General features: G+C 40.0%; 1 protein-coding gene across 8 annotated transcripts in view; it reads right to left on the bottom strand.

Moving 5' to 3' along the window:
- The window catches only part of SRRM1 (serine and arginine repetitive matrix 1), a 38,870-nt gene that overhangs the window by 10,450 nt on the left and 7,355 nt on the right, over positions 1-21,065 (bottom strand). For 2 of the 8 annotated variants that reach the window (XM_066375441.1, XM_066375449.1), the window contains 9 exons: positions 19,919-20,034; positions 16,732-16,935; positions 16,085-16,279; positions 15,006-15,125; positions 12,729-13,003; positions 6,917-6,997; positions 6,275-6,361; positions 4,187-4,331; positions 3,776-3,817 (listed from right to left, as the gene is read on the bottom strand). In XM_066375441.1, coding sequence (XP_066231538.1) covers positions 3,776-3,817; positions 4,187-4,331; positions 6,275-6,361; positions 6,917-6,997; positions 12,729-13,003; positions 15,006-15,125; positions 16,085-16,279; positions 16,732-16,935; positions 19,919-20,034 — 1,265 coding nt within the window. The remainder of the gene's footprint in view (positions 1-3,775; positions 3,818-4,186; positions 4,332-6,274; positions 6,362-6,916; positions 6,998-12,728; positions 13,004-15,005; positions 15,126-16,084; positions 16,280-16,731; positions 16,936-19,918; positions 20,035-21,065) is intronic. The other 6 variants (XM_066375442.1, XM_066375443.1, XM_066375444.1 and 3 more) reach the window with 6 other exon arrangements.

Raw genomic sequence — 21,065 nt, 5'->3', positions numbered from 1 at the left:
GTTCAAAACCCTGGGCTTGCCTGGTCAAGGCACATATGGGAGTTGATGCTTCCTGCTCCTCCCCCTTCTCTCTGTTTCTCTCTCTCCCTCTCTCTCTCTCCTTTCTCTCTCTCCCTCCCTCCCTCCTTTCTAAAATGAATAAATAAAATAAAAAAAAAAGATTAAAAAAAAAAAGTCTTAAAAAAAAAAAAAGAAGCAAGGGTAACAAGACAGATAAGCTTTTAGAAGAATATAATGTAGACAGTAACCATTAATTACAAAAAAGAAGTTAAAGGGCAAGCAGGGTTAATCAGAATTATGGGACCAAGAGAAACAGGATGACTACAGTATTATTTCAACAGGTAATAAAGGTTTCAAATCAGTAAAGACATTTGGATTTTGACATAAAAAGAAGAGAAGTAAAGCTTTATATTCACAAACTTTAAGGATGAGGTGACTTAAACTAGAATGCCCAATATGTTATCAGTAGGTATAATGAAATTAAGAGGCTATTACTATTGATTATCCAACTTCTCTTAAAATATTATCCCAATTTTGTTTGCAAAACTTTAAACTGAAACTCTCATTAAAAACTGAACTCAGTCCTGACCAGGCGGTGGTGCAGTGGATAGAGCATCGGACTGGGATGCGGAGGACCCAGTTTTGAGACCCCGAGGTCACCAGCTTGAGTGCAGGGTTGCTGGCTTGAGCTTGGTATCACAGATAAGACCCTGTGGTGGCTGGCTTGAGCCTAAAGGTCACTGACTTGAGCAAGGGGTCACCTGCTCTGCTGTAGCCTCCGTCAAGGCACATATGAGAAAGCAATCAATGAACAAGCAATCAACGAACAACTAAGATGCCACAACAAAGAATTGATGCTTCTCATCTCTCTCCCTGTCTGTCTCTCTCCAACATTCTGTCTCTTGTAAAAAAAAAAAAGCTGCCCTGGCCGGTTGGCTCAGTGGTAGAGCGTCGGCCTGGCGTGCAGAAGTCCCGGGTTCGATTCCCGGCTAGGGCACACAGAAGAAGTGCCCATCTGCTTCTCCACCCCTCCCCCTCTCCTTCTTCTCTGTCTCTCTCTTCCCCTCCCGCAGCCGAGGCTCCACTGGAGCAAAGATGGCCCAGGCACTGGGGATGGCTCCTCAGCCTCTGCCCCAGGCGCTAGAGTGGTTCTGGTCGCAACAGAGCAACGCCCCGGAGGGGCAGAGCGTCGCCCCCTGTTGGGCGTGCCGGGTGGATCCCGGTCAGGCGCATGCGGGAGTCTGTCTGACTGTCTCTCCCCGTTTCCGGCTTCAGAAAAATACAGGGAAAAAAAAAAAAAAAAGCTAAAAGGAAAATAAGACTAAATAAAACCAAAACTATAACCAAAGTAGTATAGCTAAGAAACTGCCAGAAAAATCTAATAATCACTCATAACTGGAGTCTTGATACCACATGGTTCTATGATCTGAAAGCTATTGTTTCTTCATAGATCTGATAAGACATGCATTTCAGGGTTTAAAAAAAAAAAAGCTAAGAAGGCCCTGGCCGGTTGGCTCAGTGGTAGAGCGTCGGCCTGGCATACAGAAGTCCCGGGTTTGATTCCCGGCCAGGGCACACAGGAGAAGCACCCACCTCCTTCTCCACCCCTCCCCCTCTCCTTCCTCTCTGTCTCTCTCTTCCCCTCCTGCAGCGAGGCTCCATTGGAGCAAAGTTGGCCTGGGCGCTGAGGATGGCTCTGTGGCCTCTGCCTCAGGCGCTAGAATGGCTCTGGTTGCAACAGAGCATGACCCCATGGTGGGCATGCCGGGTGGATCCCGGTCAGGCGCATGAGGGAGTCTGTCTGACTGCCTCCCCATTTCCAACTTCAGAAAAATACAAAAAAAAAAAAAGAAAAAAAAAAAAAAAGAAGCTAAGTATTCGCTAGTTACTCTTCATACTAATGTCAAGCCAAACCTTCAAATGTGTGTAGAAATTGGTGAATAGGAAAGTTATTCCCCTAAATGTGTGAGAAGCAGTTTTATTAAGACTCAATTTGATGTAGCCCTTATAGCACCTCAAGTACTTAGGAATTGATAAATCTCTTAACAAGAAGCCAGCCTGCAGACAGCTGGGACCCACTCTCAGCACAGACTTCTCTTCAGAACAATCTCATTTCTCTAGGCATACCGGTAATGGAGACAAGAAGTTAAAGATGTGACAATTACCTGAGATGTGATCAACTACAGTAAGTATGATCAATATCCGTTATATTTTTTAAGTTAAGGAATGTTCAATACCCAAAAGACAAATGTTTAAGAACATGGTAAATGTTACGGTTTTCAATGTTTAAACTTCTTTTCATATACATCAGAAATCAGGCTGTATTTCTCCTTTTCAAATATATACAATAAATACTGAAGCATGATTCCAAAGAATTATTGCTCCATCTCTAAATCCCAGACACCTGACTGCAATTTCCAGTAACACTAAACTTGAGGCTACTAGTATAACTCAGCACCTTTTTTTTTTTTAATGTTTATTTATTGATTTTAGAGAGAGAGAGAGAGACAGGAACATCAATCTGAACCTGTTCTTGTATGTGCCTGGACCAGGGATCGAACCAGCAACCTCTGTGCTTCGGGACGATGTTCTAATCACCTGAGCTAACTGGCCAGGGCAACTCAGCACCTTTTTTTTTTTTTTTTAAGATTTTATTTATTCATTATAGAGAGGGAAGAGAGAGAGAGAGAGAGAAGGGGGGAGGAGCAGGAAGCATCAACTCCCATATGTGCCTTGACCAGGCAAGCCCAAGGTTTTGAACCAGCAACCTCAGCGTTTCCAGGTTGACACTTTATCCACTGCGCCACCACAGGTCAGGCAACTCAGCACCTTTTTTAAATGAGAAACAAAATGTAAACATCTTGGGGCAGGGTAATAAACATTAGCATTGATTTCACTGTAGTGAGAAATCTCTTTCCCATAAAGAAAACAGTTCCAGAATGTGGGGTGGGTACAGGGGGGTGAGAAAGGGAAGAAATCTTACCACTAAATTATTTTGTAAAGTAATTTTTACCTAGTTTACTAGCAATTTCACAGAAACCAGGAGTAATTACAGCTGAGAACAGAATAACTAAGCATCTAAATTTATCTTCCTTTAGGTTTTCTTTTTTTATTGACAATAGTTACTTCCACAGCACAAACACACTGCTTAGCTCCACCATAAACACTGCTGACAAGAGCCAAAGAAACTTTCTAAGAAAACCTTTTTATTAACGAGACTACCTAAAATAACACAGCTTCAAAAAGCAAGTAAAAAATAAGACAATAAGACAGTTCCAGAAAAAAACAAATACTGAGAACTTTAGTGGCAGCTAAACCCCCAAAGCAGAAGACCAGTGAAGCTAGTATAATGAATGGTATATGTCAGTGGCACAAGTCTGAGATGTAGCTTTGTCACTGTGTAACCCTAAGCAACTCACTTTACTACTTCTTTTCACTCATGGTCACACAGACACCAATAATCAAAAAGGTTCAATGAAGATATGTAAAGCTCCCTTCCTACCACAGGAAACACTGAGCAAGCCAAAGCCCTACACTCCCTTTTCACTTTCAGTCTCTCCAGTTTTTCTTGCCTTCCCTAACTGTCACCAGAGTCCTTCCCCACTCAATTTAAGGTGTTACTATATATACTGTGAGTATACAAAAACCTAACCTCAAATAATGCTCTAAAATGAACACTGTGTACATTTCTACCGGTTATGGTTACCTAAAAAGTAAATTAAGTCACTATAATATGGACACGTAACCCTAAGTTACAAAGTAGTGTCTAACCAACCTTTTAGTCATTGGCGATTGCCATCGCTTTCCCATCTGCATCCTGAGAGCAGTGGAGAAAAACAAATGTCAAGAATTTCATTCACCAAATTATTTACTTCAATGGTGTTAAGTATCACTAATGGAGATATATTTTTTAAATATTCAAAGATGTTCGAGAATTAATACTACGATTTAACTGGTACTCTAGTCATGCACACATACAACATGGTGGTATAAATCTCACGAAGCCATTAATTAGCTAATGACCACCAAACAAAGCAAACCCCCACCCCGAACAAAATCCAATCACATCCTTTTATCCTTAAAATAGTTAGCCAAGTTCTAAAATAAGCTGTGTAACCCATCCCTTAAGTTATGAAGTTTCATCACTATAAAAGAGCAGTGAAGACTACTGGAAAAAAGACATTACCGAGGGGAAGGCTCTTTCTGGCGCTTTCGAGGTGATGGAGAGGCACTCCGGGAAGGGGAATGTCTCCGCCGCCTGCCTACCTCACCATTCTTCACATGGGATCTCTTGGGACGCTCATCTTCTGAGGAAGAGGAGGAGCCAGAATCTATAATTACAAAATAAACAAATTATTACAGTAAATCTGTGTTTAAAAAAAGTCTGTCCACGGTTTCTGAATCTAAGTGGAACATCCAAATTAGCAAATTCATGAACATAAGCAGACATGTCTACAAACCACCTCTGAACAAAGGCAATACCAGTATGTGCTCAATGACTTGAAATCCAGGTACAAATAAAAATACATAATCATTATTATTACATAAATAATAAACCAGTGGTTTTCAACTGCTGGTCTGTGCAAGAGTTCACCATCCTGATGGTGTATGAAGATTATAGAGTCTATAATCATTGCGTCTATAATCTTCATGCAACATCAGAGTAGTGAACTCTTGTGGACCAGTGGCTGAAAACCACTGATATAAATTATTTGCACAGCAAAATCCAAGGAGACCCAATGACTTTTAAGAATCTATAGTGTTTTTCCTAAAAACTAAATAAAGCTCAAAAAACATTTCAATTACTTCTTTTTTTTTTTACAGACAGAGAGAGTCAGAGAGAGGGATAGACAGACAGGAACAGAGAGATGAGAAGCATCAATCATTAAGTTTTTCATTGCGCGTTGTGACTTCTTAGTTGTTCATTGATTGCTTTATCATATGTGCCTTGACTGCGGGCCTTCAGCAGACTTAGTAACCCCTTGCTGGAGCCAGCAACCCTGGGTCCAAGCTTGTGAGCTTTTTGCTCAAACCAGATGAGCCCACGCTCAGCTGGCGACCTCGGGTTCTCGAACCTGGGTTCTTCCACATCCCAGTCCAACGCTCTATCCACTACGCCACCGCCTGGTCAGGCAATTACTTGATTCTTATTACTCTAAGTACTCTACAGGCTTTGGAAAGTCTGGTTAGGGTCTGAATACTGGATTCTATGTCCCTAGCATTTATTGAACAAATCTTTTGTAACATTTCCTACAGGCCTGGAGCAACTCCTAAGAGAAAAACATCAATTGTTTGCACATGCTTTCCTTAACTTGAAATAACCAGTTCCCCAAATATCAACAAAGTTCCAACTATCAAAAAAAACACCTAAGACCTATAAGCATTTTCAAGCCTTTCCATGATAAACCTTACCTTAAAAGAGTTGCAAAAGCTGTATAGCTTTTACCTGACAATGCCATTGTGGGATGCTTTGGTTTCACTTTTATAAATGAAAAGCAAAGGCAATGCCTAGACTCAGCTACAAATACTAACTGAACTACTATAATAAAGTCAGAAGACCTGGTTTAAAAATCAGGTTGTTGTGTACATACTCTAATTCAAAATTTTCACTTTTAATAATTATTTTACAGATACATTTACACAGTACACAAAAAGAATTAGAAGCAACCTAAATGTCCCAAAAGTTGACTAGTTCACTAAATTACAGAATATTACAATAAAGAAGTATGGTAGACCCATTAGAACAGGGGAAGATATCTAGATATATTACATTAAAAAGGCAGACAACATTACCTACAATTTGGTTGTGTGGGCTTTGTTGTTTTTCCTTTTTAAACCACAGATTCTTAAATGTGCACAGAAATTTTCTGAATAAAAGCTCTGGGGCCTGACTGGTGGTGGCGCAGTGGATAGAGCATCAACCTGGGATGCTGAGATCGCAGGTTTGAAACCCCGAGGTTGCGCGCCAAGATCATCAACATGATCCCAAGGTCACTGGCTCAGCTGGAGCCCCCAAGTCAAGGTACATGTGAAAATAATGAATGAACAATTAAAGTGCCACAACTACAAGTTGATGCTTCTTCTCTTCCTTGCTATCTCTTGTTTGCATGCACAGTCTCTCCTCTCAAAAACAAACAAACAAAAACTTTGGAATTGGGAAAAGAATACTTTTTTCTCTATGTAGGCACAAATATATTTCTCCTGAGTATACAGATCTTAAGTATTTTTTATTAAAAAATCTAAGTGTAAAAAAAACTTAAATCAGTGTCCATACCAGACGAAGACTGCTGGTTCTGTCGTCTATACTGACGTCTCTGCTGCACAGAATCTGCTGCAGCCATTTTGCCACCTTTATCTTCTTCTGAAAGATGGGTGCATTTAGAAAGTGTTTCTTTAGTTATACAAGAAAACATAACATATCTGAATGGGAAATGGGTCTCTCAAATCTTTATTGAATTAAGTCACACAATACAACTAACACACACACACACACTCTCTCTCTCTCTCTCTCACCCACCCACCTTTATTTTTTTACAGAGAAGGCGCTTAAAATGCCAATTTAGACTATCACCACCAAATGTAATAAAAATGTAAACTTATTTAGGCATTTGATACAGGTTGGGCTGGGTGCCAAGCACTGAATAAATGTTAACTTCAGTTAATTGACAGAAACCTTAAGGATACTGTTATCTACATTTCAGATATGAAAACAAATGAGGCAAGGATAATTTAAGTAACTAAGCAAACAAAATGCAATTAAGCAGTGGAGTCTAGGATTCAAACCAGGTTGGTATGACTTCAGAATCCTAGCTTACCTGTACACCATATATTTTACTTTAATCTTTAACCAGAAGAGTTTGATCAAATCTGCAAAAAATCTAATACAGCTTAAAACAAACACGTACACAAAACTTACCTGATTCAGATAACTCTACTTTTCTAGGCTTGGGTGCTGGTGAAGGGGACTCTCTTTTTTCTGTACCTTTATGTTTTGTCACTAAAAAGAGTATGGGGGGAAAACCCATTTACAAGAAGAAATCAAAACAAAGCTTCACAAGACATCTTATCAATACAAAAACAGGCATGACTATTCTCATAAAGAATTTACAGAGAATTCAAAAAGAATTACAAAATTCTGTAGGACCTTTCTGTCATCTAAATAGTACAAGTAGAAGCAAGAAATTTTAAATGTAGGATGAAAAGCCTCAAAAAGTTCTATACTGATTTAGAATCTTGAGATTCACTCCAAAAAAAAAAAAAAGTTAAGTAGGAGCTGTTTCTGAGTACAACAAGCTTTATGATATGTATAACATTCAGCCCAGTAAACCTGTGTTCTATGTCACAACTTAGAAGTCTATGGAAGTGTCATCAGCATAAAGAGCCTTCAAACACCTACTATGGGTAGGTTCAGAAAACAGATAAATGATTAAGAAATTAAATCTGCTAAAATTTTCAGAGAAATATTTGGTCTGAAGAAGAATGAACTAGCCACCAAGAGACTGTAGGCTCTTTATGTAGAACATAATCTCACAAAATAGCCTGAGAGATTTAAACTACCTAGACTAATATAAACCTTCACAATAGTAAAAAATAATTAAATACTAAGGCTGGAAGATTCTTTCCAAAGCTGAGAAAAAAGAAGGAAAAAAGTAGTAGCAGCTCTGAAATATACCCAGGACAGTAAGAGAGCTGGAGGTACCTTATGAATTATCCAACTTACCTTTTCCCAATTGCATGGAAAATTATTATGGCAACTACCTATTGTATGTTTGCTATGTTAAGTCCTATTAAGCACGGCTAATATCACCTCCCCTCATTTTACAAGAGCTATTGAAGGTTTAAAAAAGAAGTAACTTCAAAGTCACAGATAATTTAAGTGAATGAGGATCTGGCTGTAACACTTTATTTTTAGGGTATAGGCTTTAATTTCCAACAACTACTAGATCTGTCTATGATATCCATCCATTGCTTCAACTAAAATCAAGTCTATGGAGATATAATCATTATAATTTCTTATCATACATTAACCTGAGAACTATTGATCTAAACCAGCAATCTCATCTATGTTAACATTGTCAAACTGGAGAATTACCTACTATACTTTTTTTTTTTTTACAGAGACAGAGTCAGAGAGAGGGATAGATAGGGACAGACAGACAGGAACGGAGAGAGATGAGAAGCATCAATTCTTTGTTGTGGCACCTTAGTCGTTCATTGATTGCTTTCTCATATGTGCCTTGACCTTGGGGCTACTGCAGACCTAGTAACCCTTTGCTCAAGCCAGCGACCTTGGGTCCAAGCTGGTGAGCTTTATACTCAAGCCAGATGGGCCCGCACTCAAGCTGGCAACCTTGGGGGTCTCGAACCTGGGTCCTCTGCATCCCAGTCCAATGCTCTATCCATTGCGCCACCGCCTGGTCAGGCACTACTGTACTTTTCAAATAACCAGCATTTTAACAATTCTTACCTAATAAGCCCTTTGGACAAACCAATGGATTGAGTAAAGAATGGGTAAACACCTAGTTAGTTATCATAAAATATGGTAGCACTGTTAAGTGCATTTAAAACTTGTAGTCCCCATTTTAGAGAGGGGAAAGGAGAGGGAGAGAGAAACACCAATTTGTTTTCCACTCATTCCTACATTCATTGGTTGATTCCTGTATGTGCCCTGACAAAGTATAGAACCCGCAACCTCGGCATAGCTGGATACACTCCAACTGAACTACCCAGCACATTTCTTTAAAGGCATGCAAGTTATCTAGAAACCACATGTCCAAGTTACCACCTTGGAAAACTGTGTTCCTAAAATGTATCTGGATGTCAGCATGCATTTTCCCTCAAGAAACATAAAAATGTGGTAGTATTTGCAAGATACAACCGGTGGCAGTGCAGCGGATTTAAAACCCCAAGGTCACCAGCTTGAGCCCAAAGATCACTGGCTTGGCTGAAGTCCCCCAGTAAAGGAACATATGAGAAGCAATCAATGAACATCTAAAGTGCTACAACTATGAGTTTATGCTTCTCATCTCTCCTCCCTGCCCTTCTCTCACCTTTAAACAAAAAAAAAGAGCAAGATGGCTCGCAAATAATACAACTGAACTATAACACAACTGACATCTTTTCTTATAGAAATACGCACTTGGGAGTTTTTCCTTAATCAACTCTCATTAATGGCTTAGCTAAAACAATCTAATTATTGTTAACACAGTCAAACCAGTAAACAAGTATCTACTATATACCCCTACTCTGGTTCAGTGACTAACTGAGTCGCAGCATTAACATTATAATAGGCCCTAGCTGGTTAGCTCAGATGGTTAAGAGCATTGTCCCCAAACCACAAAGGTTGCAGTTCTATCTCTGGTCAGGGCACACACAGGAAGCAACCAGGGAATGCATGACTGAATGGAACAACAAATGAGTGCTTCCCTCCCCCTTCACCCTCTCTCCCTCCCTCTTCTCTCTGTTTCTCTAAAAATCAATAAAAATTAAGCCCTGGCCAGAAAGCTTGGCTGGTTGCATTGTTCCGGAGCACGAAGATCCCTGGTTCAATTCCCCAGTCAGGGCACATATACAGGAGCATCTCAATGTTCATAGTCATTCTAGCATAAAGTCAGAAATCTTCTGAATCAACTGAAAAACCAGCATTTTGGGGGGGGGGGGGTATTTTTCTGAAGTGAGAAGCAGGGAGGCAGAGACAGACTCCCGCATGCACCCCACTAGGATCCACCTGGCATGCCCACCAGGGAGCAATGCTCTGCCCATCTAGGGTGTTGCTTTGATGCCACGGGAGCCATTCTAGTGCCTGAGGTGGAGGCCATGGAGCCATCCTCAACGCCTGGGCCAACTTTGCTCCAATAGAGCCTTAGCTGCAGGAGGGAAGAGAGTAACAGAGAGAAAGGAGAGGGGGAAGGGTGGAGAAGTGAATGGGCACTTCTTCAGTGTGCCCTGGCTGGGAATCAAACCCAGGACTTCTACACACCAGGCTGACGCTCTACTGCTGAGCCAACTGGCCAGGGCCGAAAAACCAGTATTTTAAATCTACTTCAACAGACTTGCCCAAAAGATCACTTACAAGCACTACAGCCAGAATTAATAAAATAATCACTTAGTATCTACAGGTATGATTTATATGGCTAAACTGACCTGAACTCAAAACCACCACCACCACCACCACCACCACCACCACCACCACCACCACCACCGGCATAGATCCTCAAAAATATACTGCATCATATATCCTAATAATGTCTGACCGATGGTGGCACAGTAGGTAATAGAGCACTGACACAGGACGCTGAGGTCCCAGGTTTGAAACCCCAAGACCACCAGCTTGAGAAATGGGTCACTAGCTTGTCTGGAGCCCCCCTGGTCAAGGCACAAATGAGAATCAATCAATGAACAACTAAAGTGCTGCAACTATGAGTTTATACATCTGATCTCTCTCCCCCCTAAAAAAATTTTTGCACTGATTTCAAAGCACTATTTTATGTACTGAAATATCAATTTAACGATGATATGCCACTGATAATAAAATGCTTCCTGAAGACCCCCTTCAAATGTAGAAGCAAAAATAGATTTCCAGTTGTTCCTATGGAAAATAATACAGTAATTAATAAATAGTAAAAGAATAAACTTTTGCATACTTCTGCCCCACCTTGTACATTATATATACTCCAAATAATTTACCTTTTAAATTCCCCAAAATACTTTTCCTGCCACTCTCTCACTCCATTTGTCACCATCAACAGCAGAACCTTCACTTAAAACCCCAATTGGTGACTACTACATGAATTACAAAAGTAAAATCTACTACATTTCAATGTCATTGCTCTTATTAGCGATGAAAACTGCAAAGAAATTTCTGAAACCATACTGCCAGGTACAGAACCTAAAGACTTTTATCCTGCCCTCCCATTTCCCTCCTTCAAAAACCAAAACACACATTTTGGAGTAGGAGAGTTGGACCAAGTCTACATTTTCAACTGGGAATCAGAATCCAAATTCTAGTCTTGGCTGGTTGACCTTGACCAAATCACTTAATCTGAGAACCTGTTTCTTGATGACAACAATCTCGAAAGTTATTTCTAGCTCTGAAATTTTATCACAGATGGCTGGGATCACTTAACTGTAAAGTTATTTCCAAGTGGTTAGAACCAATATTCAGCTTCAGTGGTCACAGGGCAGCCTCTGAATACACTGATCACAGTACGCCTCTTTGGCTGGGTTTTGTCCGAACATGAAAAGATCTGTCCCAGAATCCATAGGAATAGAACTACCATATTTCCTCATGTATAAGACGCACTTTCCCCCTAAATTTGGGGTCTAAAAACTGGGTGTGTCTTATACAGTGGTTGTAGATTTTTTTACTTGCATCTCCCACTTTTTCGTGTTTGTTTTTGTGCTCATTGTCGAAGACAGTGATTTGTCATCAGAAACAGATGAGAACAAGCTAATGGCTGGGAGTTTTGACAGTGATAAGGAGTTGTATAAATTTCACGATGAATAAAACCTGAGTTCAATAATTTGATGTAATACTGATCAGAATTGCAACCAGAGCCATTCTGACACCAAAGGGGGAAGCCATGGTGCCATTCTCAGCGCCCAGGCCAACTTTGCTCCAGTGGAGCCTTGGCTGCAGGAGGGGAAGAGAGAGTCAGGGAGAAAGGAGAGGGGGAAGGGTGGAGAAGCAGATGGGCGCTTCTCCTGTGTGCCCCACCTGGAAATCGAACCCAGGACTTCCACACACCAGGCCAACACTCTACCGCTGAGCCAACCAGCCAGGGATCCCCTTTCACTGTTGATTGCTTATCTATGCCTGAACATAAAAATTCAAAAGACACAAAGCTAGATATCAACAAATTGCAGGAGGGGTGGGGACAGAGAGACAAAGCAGCAGAATGCTGATTAGAAATTCATTAAAATATAGTCAAAATTTCACCCATCCCATTTTGTTTTTGACCTGAAAATTTAAATATGATCAGAGCAACTAAACATTGCTCCTTAAAGCCATTGCTACAGCAGCTTTTTAGATTTCGCCCTCCCCCACTACTCACCTTTCCGGCTGTTGAGTACAGCCTTAGGCACTAGAGGCCCAATTCCACTCAAACAGATCCTACAGCATGCATTTAATAAAGGAACAACCCCAACTGACCACAACCTTCACTCAGACTAACAGCATTCCACTTGCCTGGCAGGATCACAGATCATAAATTCCTCAGAAATCAATCTACTGAATAAAGAAAGGACAACACTCAATAATCTGCCTAGATCCTAAATTAAAAAAAAAAAATCACCTTTTAAGAGGACACCATGTCCTTCCTTAAAGAGCCCAATGTGACCAAGAAAAGAATTTAAAAGAATATGAAATCCTCAAACAAGGTATCCAACAAAAAAATCCTTTATAACGGGAAAGTTAACTAGTCTCAAAGTAATATAATGATTCCTTATCATGATGACACAACTTGGTAAGTTACCCAAAATCCAACAACCCTGACTCATAACATTTTTCTCTACCTACTCTATGCCAGAGGGCACTCCTAAAAACAAACACATTTCAAGTCCATTCCATCAAATTCCAAAAACTTTAAGCAGGAAAGAAGAGGTGAGCCTCTAAACAATTTACAAAGAACATCACATATAAACATTACCCAGCTACTTCATACTTTGTAGAGGGAGAGGGAACACTTTGTAAGCAAATGAGAAAGAACATAGTTTTTATTTGATTTTACCTTTACCTGAAGTTCTCCCTGGAGAAACAGAAACACGGCTTTTCCTTGTTCGGTTTGACTGCTGGGGTGTTGGGGAATGACGAGTTTTTGGTGGAGGAGTTGCTGGGGGCGATGGCCTATGCCGTCGCCTTGGAGGACTTGCTGAAGGAGACAACCTCCGCGTTTTTCGAGGGGGGCTGGATGTCCTCTTAGGAGGCTTCTTTGGCGGTGACCGGGAATGAGACGAAGAGGAGGATGAACTACTCCCAGACAAGGATGCTGATGAACGCCTTCTTCTGTGGAATAAAGTATTCATACTCAGTAACTGCACACTTACAAAGAATGACCATACAGGTATGTACAGTTTATAAAAAAATACAGCTACTTTTATCCAACTTTTGAGTTTATGTAGCTAAGCATATACATTAGTTGTTGAAAATGGGAAATAAAACCATAACCTAGCACAGGAAACAGCTAGCTCTGAGACTATAAAGAAATAAATTATTCTGATAAACCCATGTTTGAGTTGTCTTTCCAGTTATAAATATGTTGAGTGCTAATATAATAACTAACCAGTCTCTTTCCTTCCTCAGGAATGATACCAGTGTTTGGAGTTTGCATATAAAATTTGGGTGGTATAAAGTATTTTCCATTTAATAACACAATATCTAGCAACCTTTAAGTTGCACTTTAAGAGATGTGCAAGATTAGAAATTCATTTAGCTACATAAACTTAGAAGCAGGGGCCTCTCGAATTCTGCGGCAAAATTTGTGGTAAGTTCTGTTGCAATTATGTGTACCTGCAGAATTCACCTTTGGCAGAAGAATTCCTGAGAACCTGAAAAAAAGAAACCCTACCTTAAGTGTGAGATAAACACTGCCTGAAAGGGAATCTTACATAATCTGCAAAATATTTTGATTGCTAAATGGCTCAGTAAGCACAATTAAAACATGCTGTTTGCAAAACTCCAATGTAAGAAATAGCTGTTTCCACTAACCTTTTACTAGAAAGCACTGGTGTTACTTTTCTCTTACTAAGAAATAATCAGTTTTAGAAGTGTGATGCCTAAACTTACTGACCATTTATATCAGTATTAATATCAATTCTATAATTTTAATAGCTATAAAAATGATTCAATATATCTTGATAAGTCCTCTCCATAGAAAAATATTATCGTTTAAAAACTATGGAACTCTGAAAAACTTCAGACTGCAGATACAATAAAAATTATGGAGCTTATTGTTCCCTCTATTTCCAAATTGATTCAGTTACCTGAAAAAACCTTAAAAGTCTCAGACGCAAAGTTTTATTTTAAATGTAATCTGAAGCATAACCATCAGCATTCCTTCCAAAAACATGAAATGCCTTGTCAGGACAGATACAGCAACACACTTTCTCTTAAAAGTGATAGATGAAAACATTTTACTTCGTGTTAATTTTAAGATGATTTTTTAAAAAGAGCATTGGGACCCTGACCAGTTGGCTCAGCAGTAGAGCATCGGCCTGGCGAGTGGATGTCCCGGGTTTGATTCCAGGTCAGGGCACACAGAAGCACCCATCTGCTTCTTCACCCCTTCCTCTTTCCTTTCTCTCTGGTTCTCTCTTCCCCTCCTGCAGCCAAGACTCCATTGGAGCAAAGTTGGCCCAAAGCGCTGAGGACGGCTCCATGGCCTCAGCCTCAGGCGCTAGAATGGCTCCGGCGGCATTGGAGCAACAGCCCAGATGGGCAGAGCATCACCCTCTGGTGGGCATGCCAGATGGACCCGTTTGGGAACATCCAGGAGTCTGTCCACCTGCCTCCCCACTTCTCACTTCAGAAAAAAAAAAAAAAAAAGAGCATTGGTATTAACAGGGTTACTTTAATTCCTAATCTCTTGTGCTCAAATGACAAAAAACATTAAAAAAATATAAATGGGTTATTTTCATACTGATAAAAAAAGCAGCTTATTGGCTGGCTCTGTAGTCTACTTTTCAGAAGCCGGTGGTACTAAAAGCTAAGAAAGTGGGAAAGTGACTAATTTTCTTACTTGATAGGATTTCTTGGTGGGGTCTGAAAGGATAAAAGTTAAGAAGAAATATCAATAAGATGGTCAATTTCTTCTTTTTTTATTTTCCAACACTAGCATAATCTTTCATTGCAAATAGTGTTACACCTCAAATGAGGCTCTTTGGAAAACATCTACTATGCAGAAGTTATTTCTTCCAGGACACTAATACAAAGATTAGAATATAATATACTTTCATACAGCTGACACATTAAAAAAAAAGGGCAGAAAGAAAGAAAAAAGAAAACTCACCGCCTCACTGGAGATCTGCTCCTTCTGTGCCGGGGTGGAGGAGGCATTCGTCTTGGTGGAGTTCTTCTTCGAGGAGATGGCCGCCTTCTTGGGCTTGGCCGCCTTCTAGGTGAGTATGATCTGCCATAAGAAACAAAATTAGTATTGAAAGCCCTCAACACAAGCATTTGTTAAAAATTAAAAATTTTTTTAAAAAGCCTGATCAGCCCTAGCTGGTTGGCTCAGTGGTAGAGCGTCGGCCTGGCGTGCAGGAGTCCTGGGTTCGATTCCCGGCCAGGGCACACAGGAGAAGCGCCCATCTGCTTCTCCACCCTCCCCCTCTCCCTCCTCTCTGTCTCTCTCTTCCCTTCCCGCAGCCAGGGCTCCATTGGAGCAAAGATGGCCCGGGCGCTGAGGATGGCTCTGTGGCCTCTGCCTCAGGCGCTAGAATGGCTCTGGATGCAACAGAGTGACGCCCCAGAGGGGCAGAGCATCACCCCCTGGTGGGCATGCCAGGTGGATCCCGGTTGGGCGCATGCAGGAGTCTGTCTGACTGCCTCCCCGTTTCCAGCTTCGGAAAAATACAACAGAAAAAAAAGAAAAAAAAAAAGAAAAAAATTTAAAAAAAAGAAACAAAATTAGGACCTGAATAAATCAGGAACATGGAAAAAATTGCTTGACAGTATTTTTCTCAACAGCTACATGAAAAAAAACCAGATTTATGCCTGGACTGTGATGACGCAATAGAGTGGCCAACCTGGAATGCTGAGGTCCCTGGTTTGAAACCCTGGGTTTGCCTGTACAACAAGCAACCAATGAACAGCAACAAAAAAATGATTGCTGCTTCTCATCTCTCTCCGTTCCTGTCTGTCTGTCCCTATCTATCCCTCTCTCTGACTCTCTATTTAAAAAAAAAGGGATTTCAAGAGATAGAATTCCATTTACGTAGATTTTTATGGTACAGAGTCCTCAAAACCTCTCTGCATATCCAAATAACATTTTACTAAATGTTTTTAACTCTTTGAAACTTTTTACCTAATTCTATCTAAAAGAGTAACACATAACCTAAGCTCTATGCAGATCCTAAAGCCACAACTCACCTTGATCTGGATCTATGGCGCCGTCGAGGTCGAGTATGAGAAGGGGAGCGAGAACGTGTCCGGGATCTGGATTTGGAACGTGACCGGGATCGTGGTCTGGTCTTCTCCTTTTCCTTTTCTTTTTTGGAATTTTTCTCTGGAGAAGGTTCTTTAGGTTCCGGTACAGGTTCAAGCTTGGGAACTTTCAGGATGTCACTATGGGAGAAAAAAAGTTTATTTCCCCCTTCTTCAACTCACACTCCTAAGTCATAATTCAATAAAGTTATTTCTCCTTTTAAAATGTTTTCAAAATCTATGAGGAGTTCTCCCAAACTCCAAAAAATCAGTGAAATTCATGAGCAACTAACAACTCTAACTGCATAGTTTTTAAATGTGCAGAGTTGTCACAATACTGAGAAAAAAAAGCAACTTACAGTATATAAAATATTTCAAAGAGTACAACCAAAGGACAGCAGTGGTCACCTTTGGAGTATTTTACTTAATCTCCTATACACTTTGAATTGTTCTATAAGCCGATTTTTATAATTTAATGAAAACTTAAAAAAAAACAAGTAGTTTTGTTTTAAACTCAGGTATTGTATTTGCACTCACTTACTTAGTAAAAGCCTAAAGCTGTGATATTTATAAATGGATTTTTAGCTACTCACCTAGTAGAAGTGGCCTCTTGTACTGAAGGTTCTTTTACTTTTGCTGATGGTTCTGGGAGCTCTGGAGTTTTTTCCTTCTTTTCTGGAGCAGGGGAAGGACTCCGGCTCTTGGTTCTGTGACGGGGAGATCGAGAATGACTGCGCTTTCTCTCTCTCCTGACAGGGGAAGATCGTCTTCTAGGGGAAGGAGATCTGGATTTGCGTCTAGGATAAAAGCAATTTTTTTCAGGTTTCTGAATAATGTGGATTGGGGGAGAGGATCAAAGGCAGAAGTGAAGATTAATCTTTTTTTAATTATACCATTATTGTTTATATCTGAGAAATTCCCTATGAAAATAAATACCCTATTACATTTAACTTAATAGAGAAAGGACCAAGAGAAAACCAGAAAGGCAAGCAAACCAATGATAACGTTCTCTGGTTTACCAGTTATAGTGGAGGAAAGCAATGACCTGGGACTCTAAATTTTGGTTCTTAATCAGTTCCAGAGATGAGGAGAACAAAGACCAATTTTTCAGAGGGAGATGATGCTTAAAAGTACAGATGACTCTCCTGAAACGCCAAGGTTGCATGTTTAACCCCTAGTCAGGGCACATATAAGAATCAACAATAAACGCATAAATAAGTGGAACAACAAATTGATGTCTCCCCCCTCTTCCTGTCTCTAAAATTAAAAAAAGGACAGCTGACTCGAACAATGCAAGGGGTTAGGAGCACCAACTCTCTATGCAGGTGAAAATCCTCATATAACCTTTGACTCCCTAAAACCTAATAACCAACTGTTGGCCAGAGCCTTACTAATGACAATTTACACGTATTTTGTACGCTATATATAGTGTATGCTCTATTCTCACAATAAAGCAGGAAAAGAAATATTAAAAAGTCATAAGGGAGAGAAAATATATTTACAGTATTTATTGAAAAAAATCTGCGCAAGTGAACGTGGGCAGTTCAAACCTGCATTGTGCAAGGGTCAACTTGAATAAATAGTCTCCAATAAAAAAATCAAACCCTTGCCTGATCTGTGGTGGCTCAGTGGATAAGGTGTCAACCTGGAAACACTGAGGTTGCCGGTTCAAAACCCTGGGCTTGCCTGGTCAAGGCACATATGGGAGTTGATGCTTCCAGCTCCTCCTTTCTCTCTCTCTCCTCTCTAAAAATGAATAAATAAAATAAAAAAATCAAACCCGCCTGACCAGGCAGTGGCACAGTGGATAGAGCGTCAGACTGGGATACGGAAGGCCCACGTTCGAGACCCCGAGGTCTCCAGCTTGAGCACGGGCTCATCTGGTTTGAGCAAAAATTCACCAGCTTGGACCCAAGGTCGCTGGCTCAAGCAAGGGGTTACTCGGTCCGCTGAAGGCCCATGGTCAAGGCACATATGAGAAAGCAATCAATGAACAACTAAGGTGTAGCAATGTGCAACGAAAAACTAATGATTGATGCTTCTCATCTCTCCGTTCTTGTCTGTCTGTCCCTGTCTATCCCTCACTCTGACTCTCTGTCTCTGTAAAAAAATTAAATTAAATTAAAAAAAATTTAAATTAAATTAAAAAAATCAAACCCAACCAAGTTTAGATGCAGACAGATCCCACCAGAATTCATCAGGCAGAGCACAAGTATTCCATAAAGATGACCAGTGCATTAAATCAATATGTTCTTCGAAAAAGAAGAGAAATATATCAAAGTTGCCTAAGATAGCTTTCTTGAAAGAGAAGTTCCTTTTCCTTTTCAATGATTTCTCTAACTTCAAGTAAAACGGAAGACCTGGTTCACTAATAAGTAGTTACCACTATAATTTGTGCTTAACTCTAGAAACAGTACTGTTTCCTTGATAAGTTTTAGCATCAAATATAAATGAAAGGGAAAAAAAAGAAATTCCTCCTCCTTTTACTAATTCCAGCAGATTGCTGAAGAAATTAGTAGAACCCTAAAAATGAAAAGCCTAATGGAATCCTCACCTTTACCACAAATACAGTAGAAGCTGAGTCCTGGATTTAAAAATGGAAACCTAACCATAGTCTCACTGGAAGGAAGAAAACAAATAAGGGATCTGTTTTGGATTCAGTACAACCATCTAAGAAAAGCAGAATAGGAAATTAGAAAAGTATAATATGAACAACTAACAGACATATTTCTAATAAAAAAGGAAATGTAAAGAAAAAGAGTTGAACATTATTAAAATCAGTGGTCCCCAACCCCCAGGCCACGGACTGGTACCAGTCCGCAGAGAAAGAATAAATAACTTACATTATTTCCGTTTTATTTATATTTAAGTCTGAACAATGTTTTATTTTTTAAAAATGACCAGATTCCCTCTGTTACATCCGTCTAAGACTCACTCTTGACGCTTATCTTGGTCACGTGATACATTTATCCGTCCCACCCTAAAGGCTGGTCCGTGAAAATATTTTCTGATATTAAGCCTGACCTGTGGTGGCGCAGTGGATAAAGTGTCGACCTGAAAATGCTGAGGTCGCCGGTTCGAAACCCTGGGCTTGCCTGGTCAAGGCACATATGGGAGTTGATGCTTCCAGCTTCCCCCCCCCCCCTCTCTGTCTCTCCTCCTCCCCTCTAAAATGAATTAAAAAAAATATATATATATATATTTTCTGATATTAAACCGGTCCGTGGCCCAAAAAAAGGTTGGGGACCACTGATTAAAATAACAAATTAATTAAATGCTACATTTAAACTAAAGCTATATAAAAAACATATCTAAATTTTGATTCAAGAATAGTTGAATAATTCACCAAGATTTTATAAACAATTATAGTCAAATCATCTGTCTCAAACAACAGATGAAATAGTTTACTCCAGAAGCAAACAATAGCTCACCATGAACACTGTATGACAGGAACACAGGCTAGGTAGCTCAGCTGGTTAGTGTCATCCTGATGTGCCAAGGTTGAGGGTTCAATCCCCAGTCGGGGCACATACAAGAATCAACCAATGAATGCATAAATAAGTGGAACAACAAACTGATGTCTCTATCTCTCCCTTCCTCTCTTTCAAAATCAGTAACTTAAAATAAATTATATATAAATATATAAAAGAAAACTGTATAATGGGAAAAATTCCCTGAATAGAGCAGTTAGCTTCTTCAGTAATGGTGTAACTTGCTACACAGACTACCTTAACACTAAGGCACTCATAAAACATTAAGCATGCATCCATTGTGTTGTACCTTCGAGGGCTTCGTGACCTCTCTCTTTTTTCTCTGCTGCTTTCTTTTTCTTCCTTATCCCTCTTATCTTTGTCTTCATCTTGTTTTTTCATAGATGCCAACTTTTCTTGCTCAATCTGTAAAGATCATGTTTTCTAAGTAAACAGCTGAATATGAGAACAAGCCAACTGAAGACTTTGCACATCTGACACACACCATCGTCATTTCATCAGCCTCTGCTTTTCAACAAAACTGTTCTTTCCTCATCCATTAAAGGCACCCATTAAGATTGGTACTAAATAGCCTGACCAGTCGGTGGCATAGTGGCTGGAGCATCAAACTGGGATGTGGAGGACCCAGGTTCAAGACCCCGAGGTCACCAGCTTGAGCACGGGCTCTTCTGGTTTGAGCAAGGCTCATCAGCTTGAGCCCAAGGTCAAGCTGAGCAAAGGGTCACTCGGTCTGCTGTAGCCCCCCCCCCCCCCGAGCCAAGGCTCATATGAGAAAGCAATCAAGGAACAACTAAGGAACCACAACAAAGAATTGATGTTTCTCATCTCCCTCCCTTCCTGTCTGTCTGTCCCTCTCTCTGTCTCTGCCACAAAAAAAGAAAAAGAAAAAAGATTGGTACTAAATAAATACTTGCTGAAAATTAATCTCTGAACTAAAGGGAATGGCTTTAATTTTTTTTCCTAAAGGAAAAGCCAAATGAAATTTTGGGTGAGAGAATTGAATTTTATAATTTCCACTCCAGAAGTTTGTAATTTACTGCCTTTGGCCACCTCTGCAGTTACACTAATGCTGTGAAACCAGTCTGACTGATCAAGCCTGCCACCTCTCCTGTAAAGTAAAAACAGTATACTGTCCTGGAACTCTCACATTTTCTAGGGACTTATTCAACACCAATTTTTATAGACTCTTTAGTACTTTACTTTTAAACAACTTATAATTTCACTTACTGTACATGGAATGGCTATTTTTAAGTTTATTTTAAAAAATCATTTCCACATTCATTGTAACTTTCTTTTCCGATTTAAAACATGTATTGCCTATACGAAGTCTATGCTTATCTTTTAGTTATCCCCCCCCCTCCAATCTAAATGATTGGACTCTTGGAAAATGACATTCTAAACTCTATGTTCGGGCTGGGAGGGAACAAGTACAGAAC

The sequence above is a fragment of the Saccopteryx leptura genome, chromosome 3 (genome assembly GCF_036850995.1).
Source record: "Saccopteryx leptura isolate mSacLep1 chromosome 3, mSacLep1_pri_phased_curated, whole genome shotgun sequence".
Lineage (NCBI taxonomy): Eukaryota > Metazoa > Chordata > Mammalia > Chiroptera > Emballonuridae > Saccopteryx > Saccopteryx leptura.
Note: the sequence above shows the minus strand (reverse complement) of the source record. Positions and strands in the feature narration are given on the sequence as shown.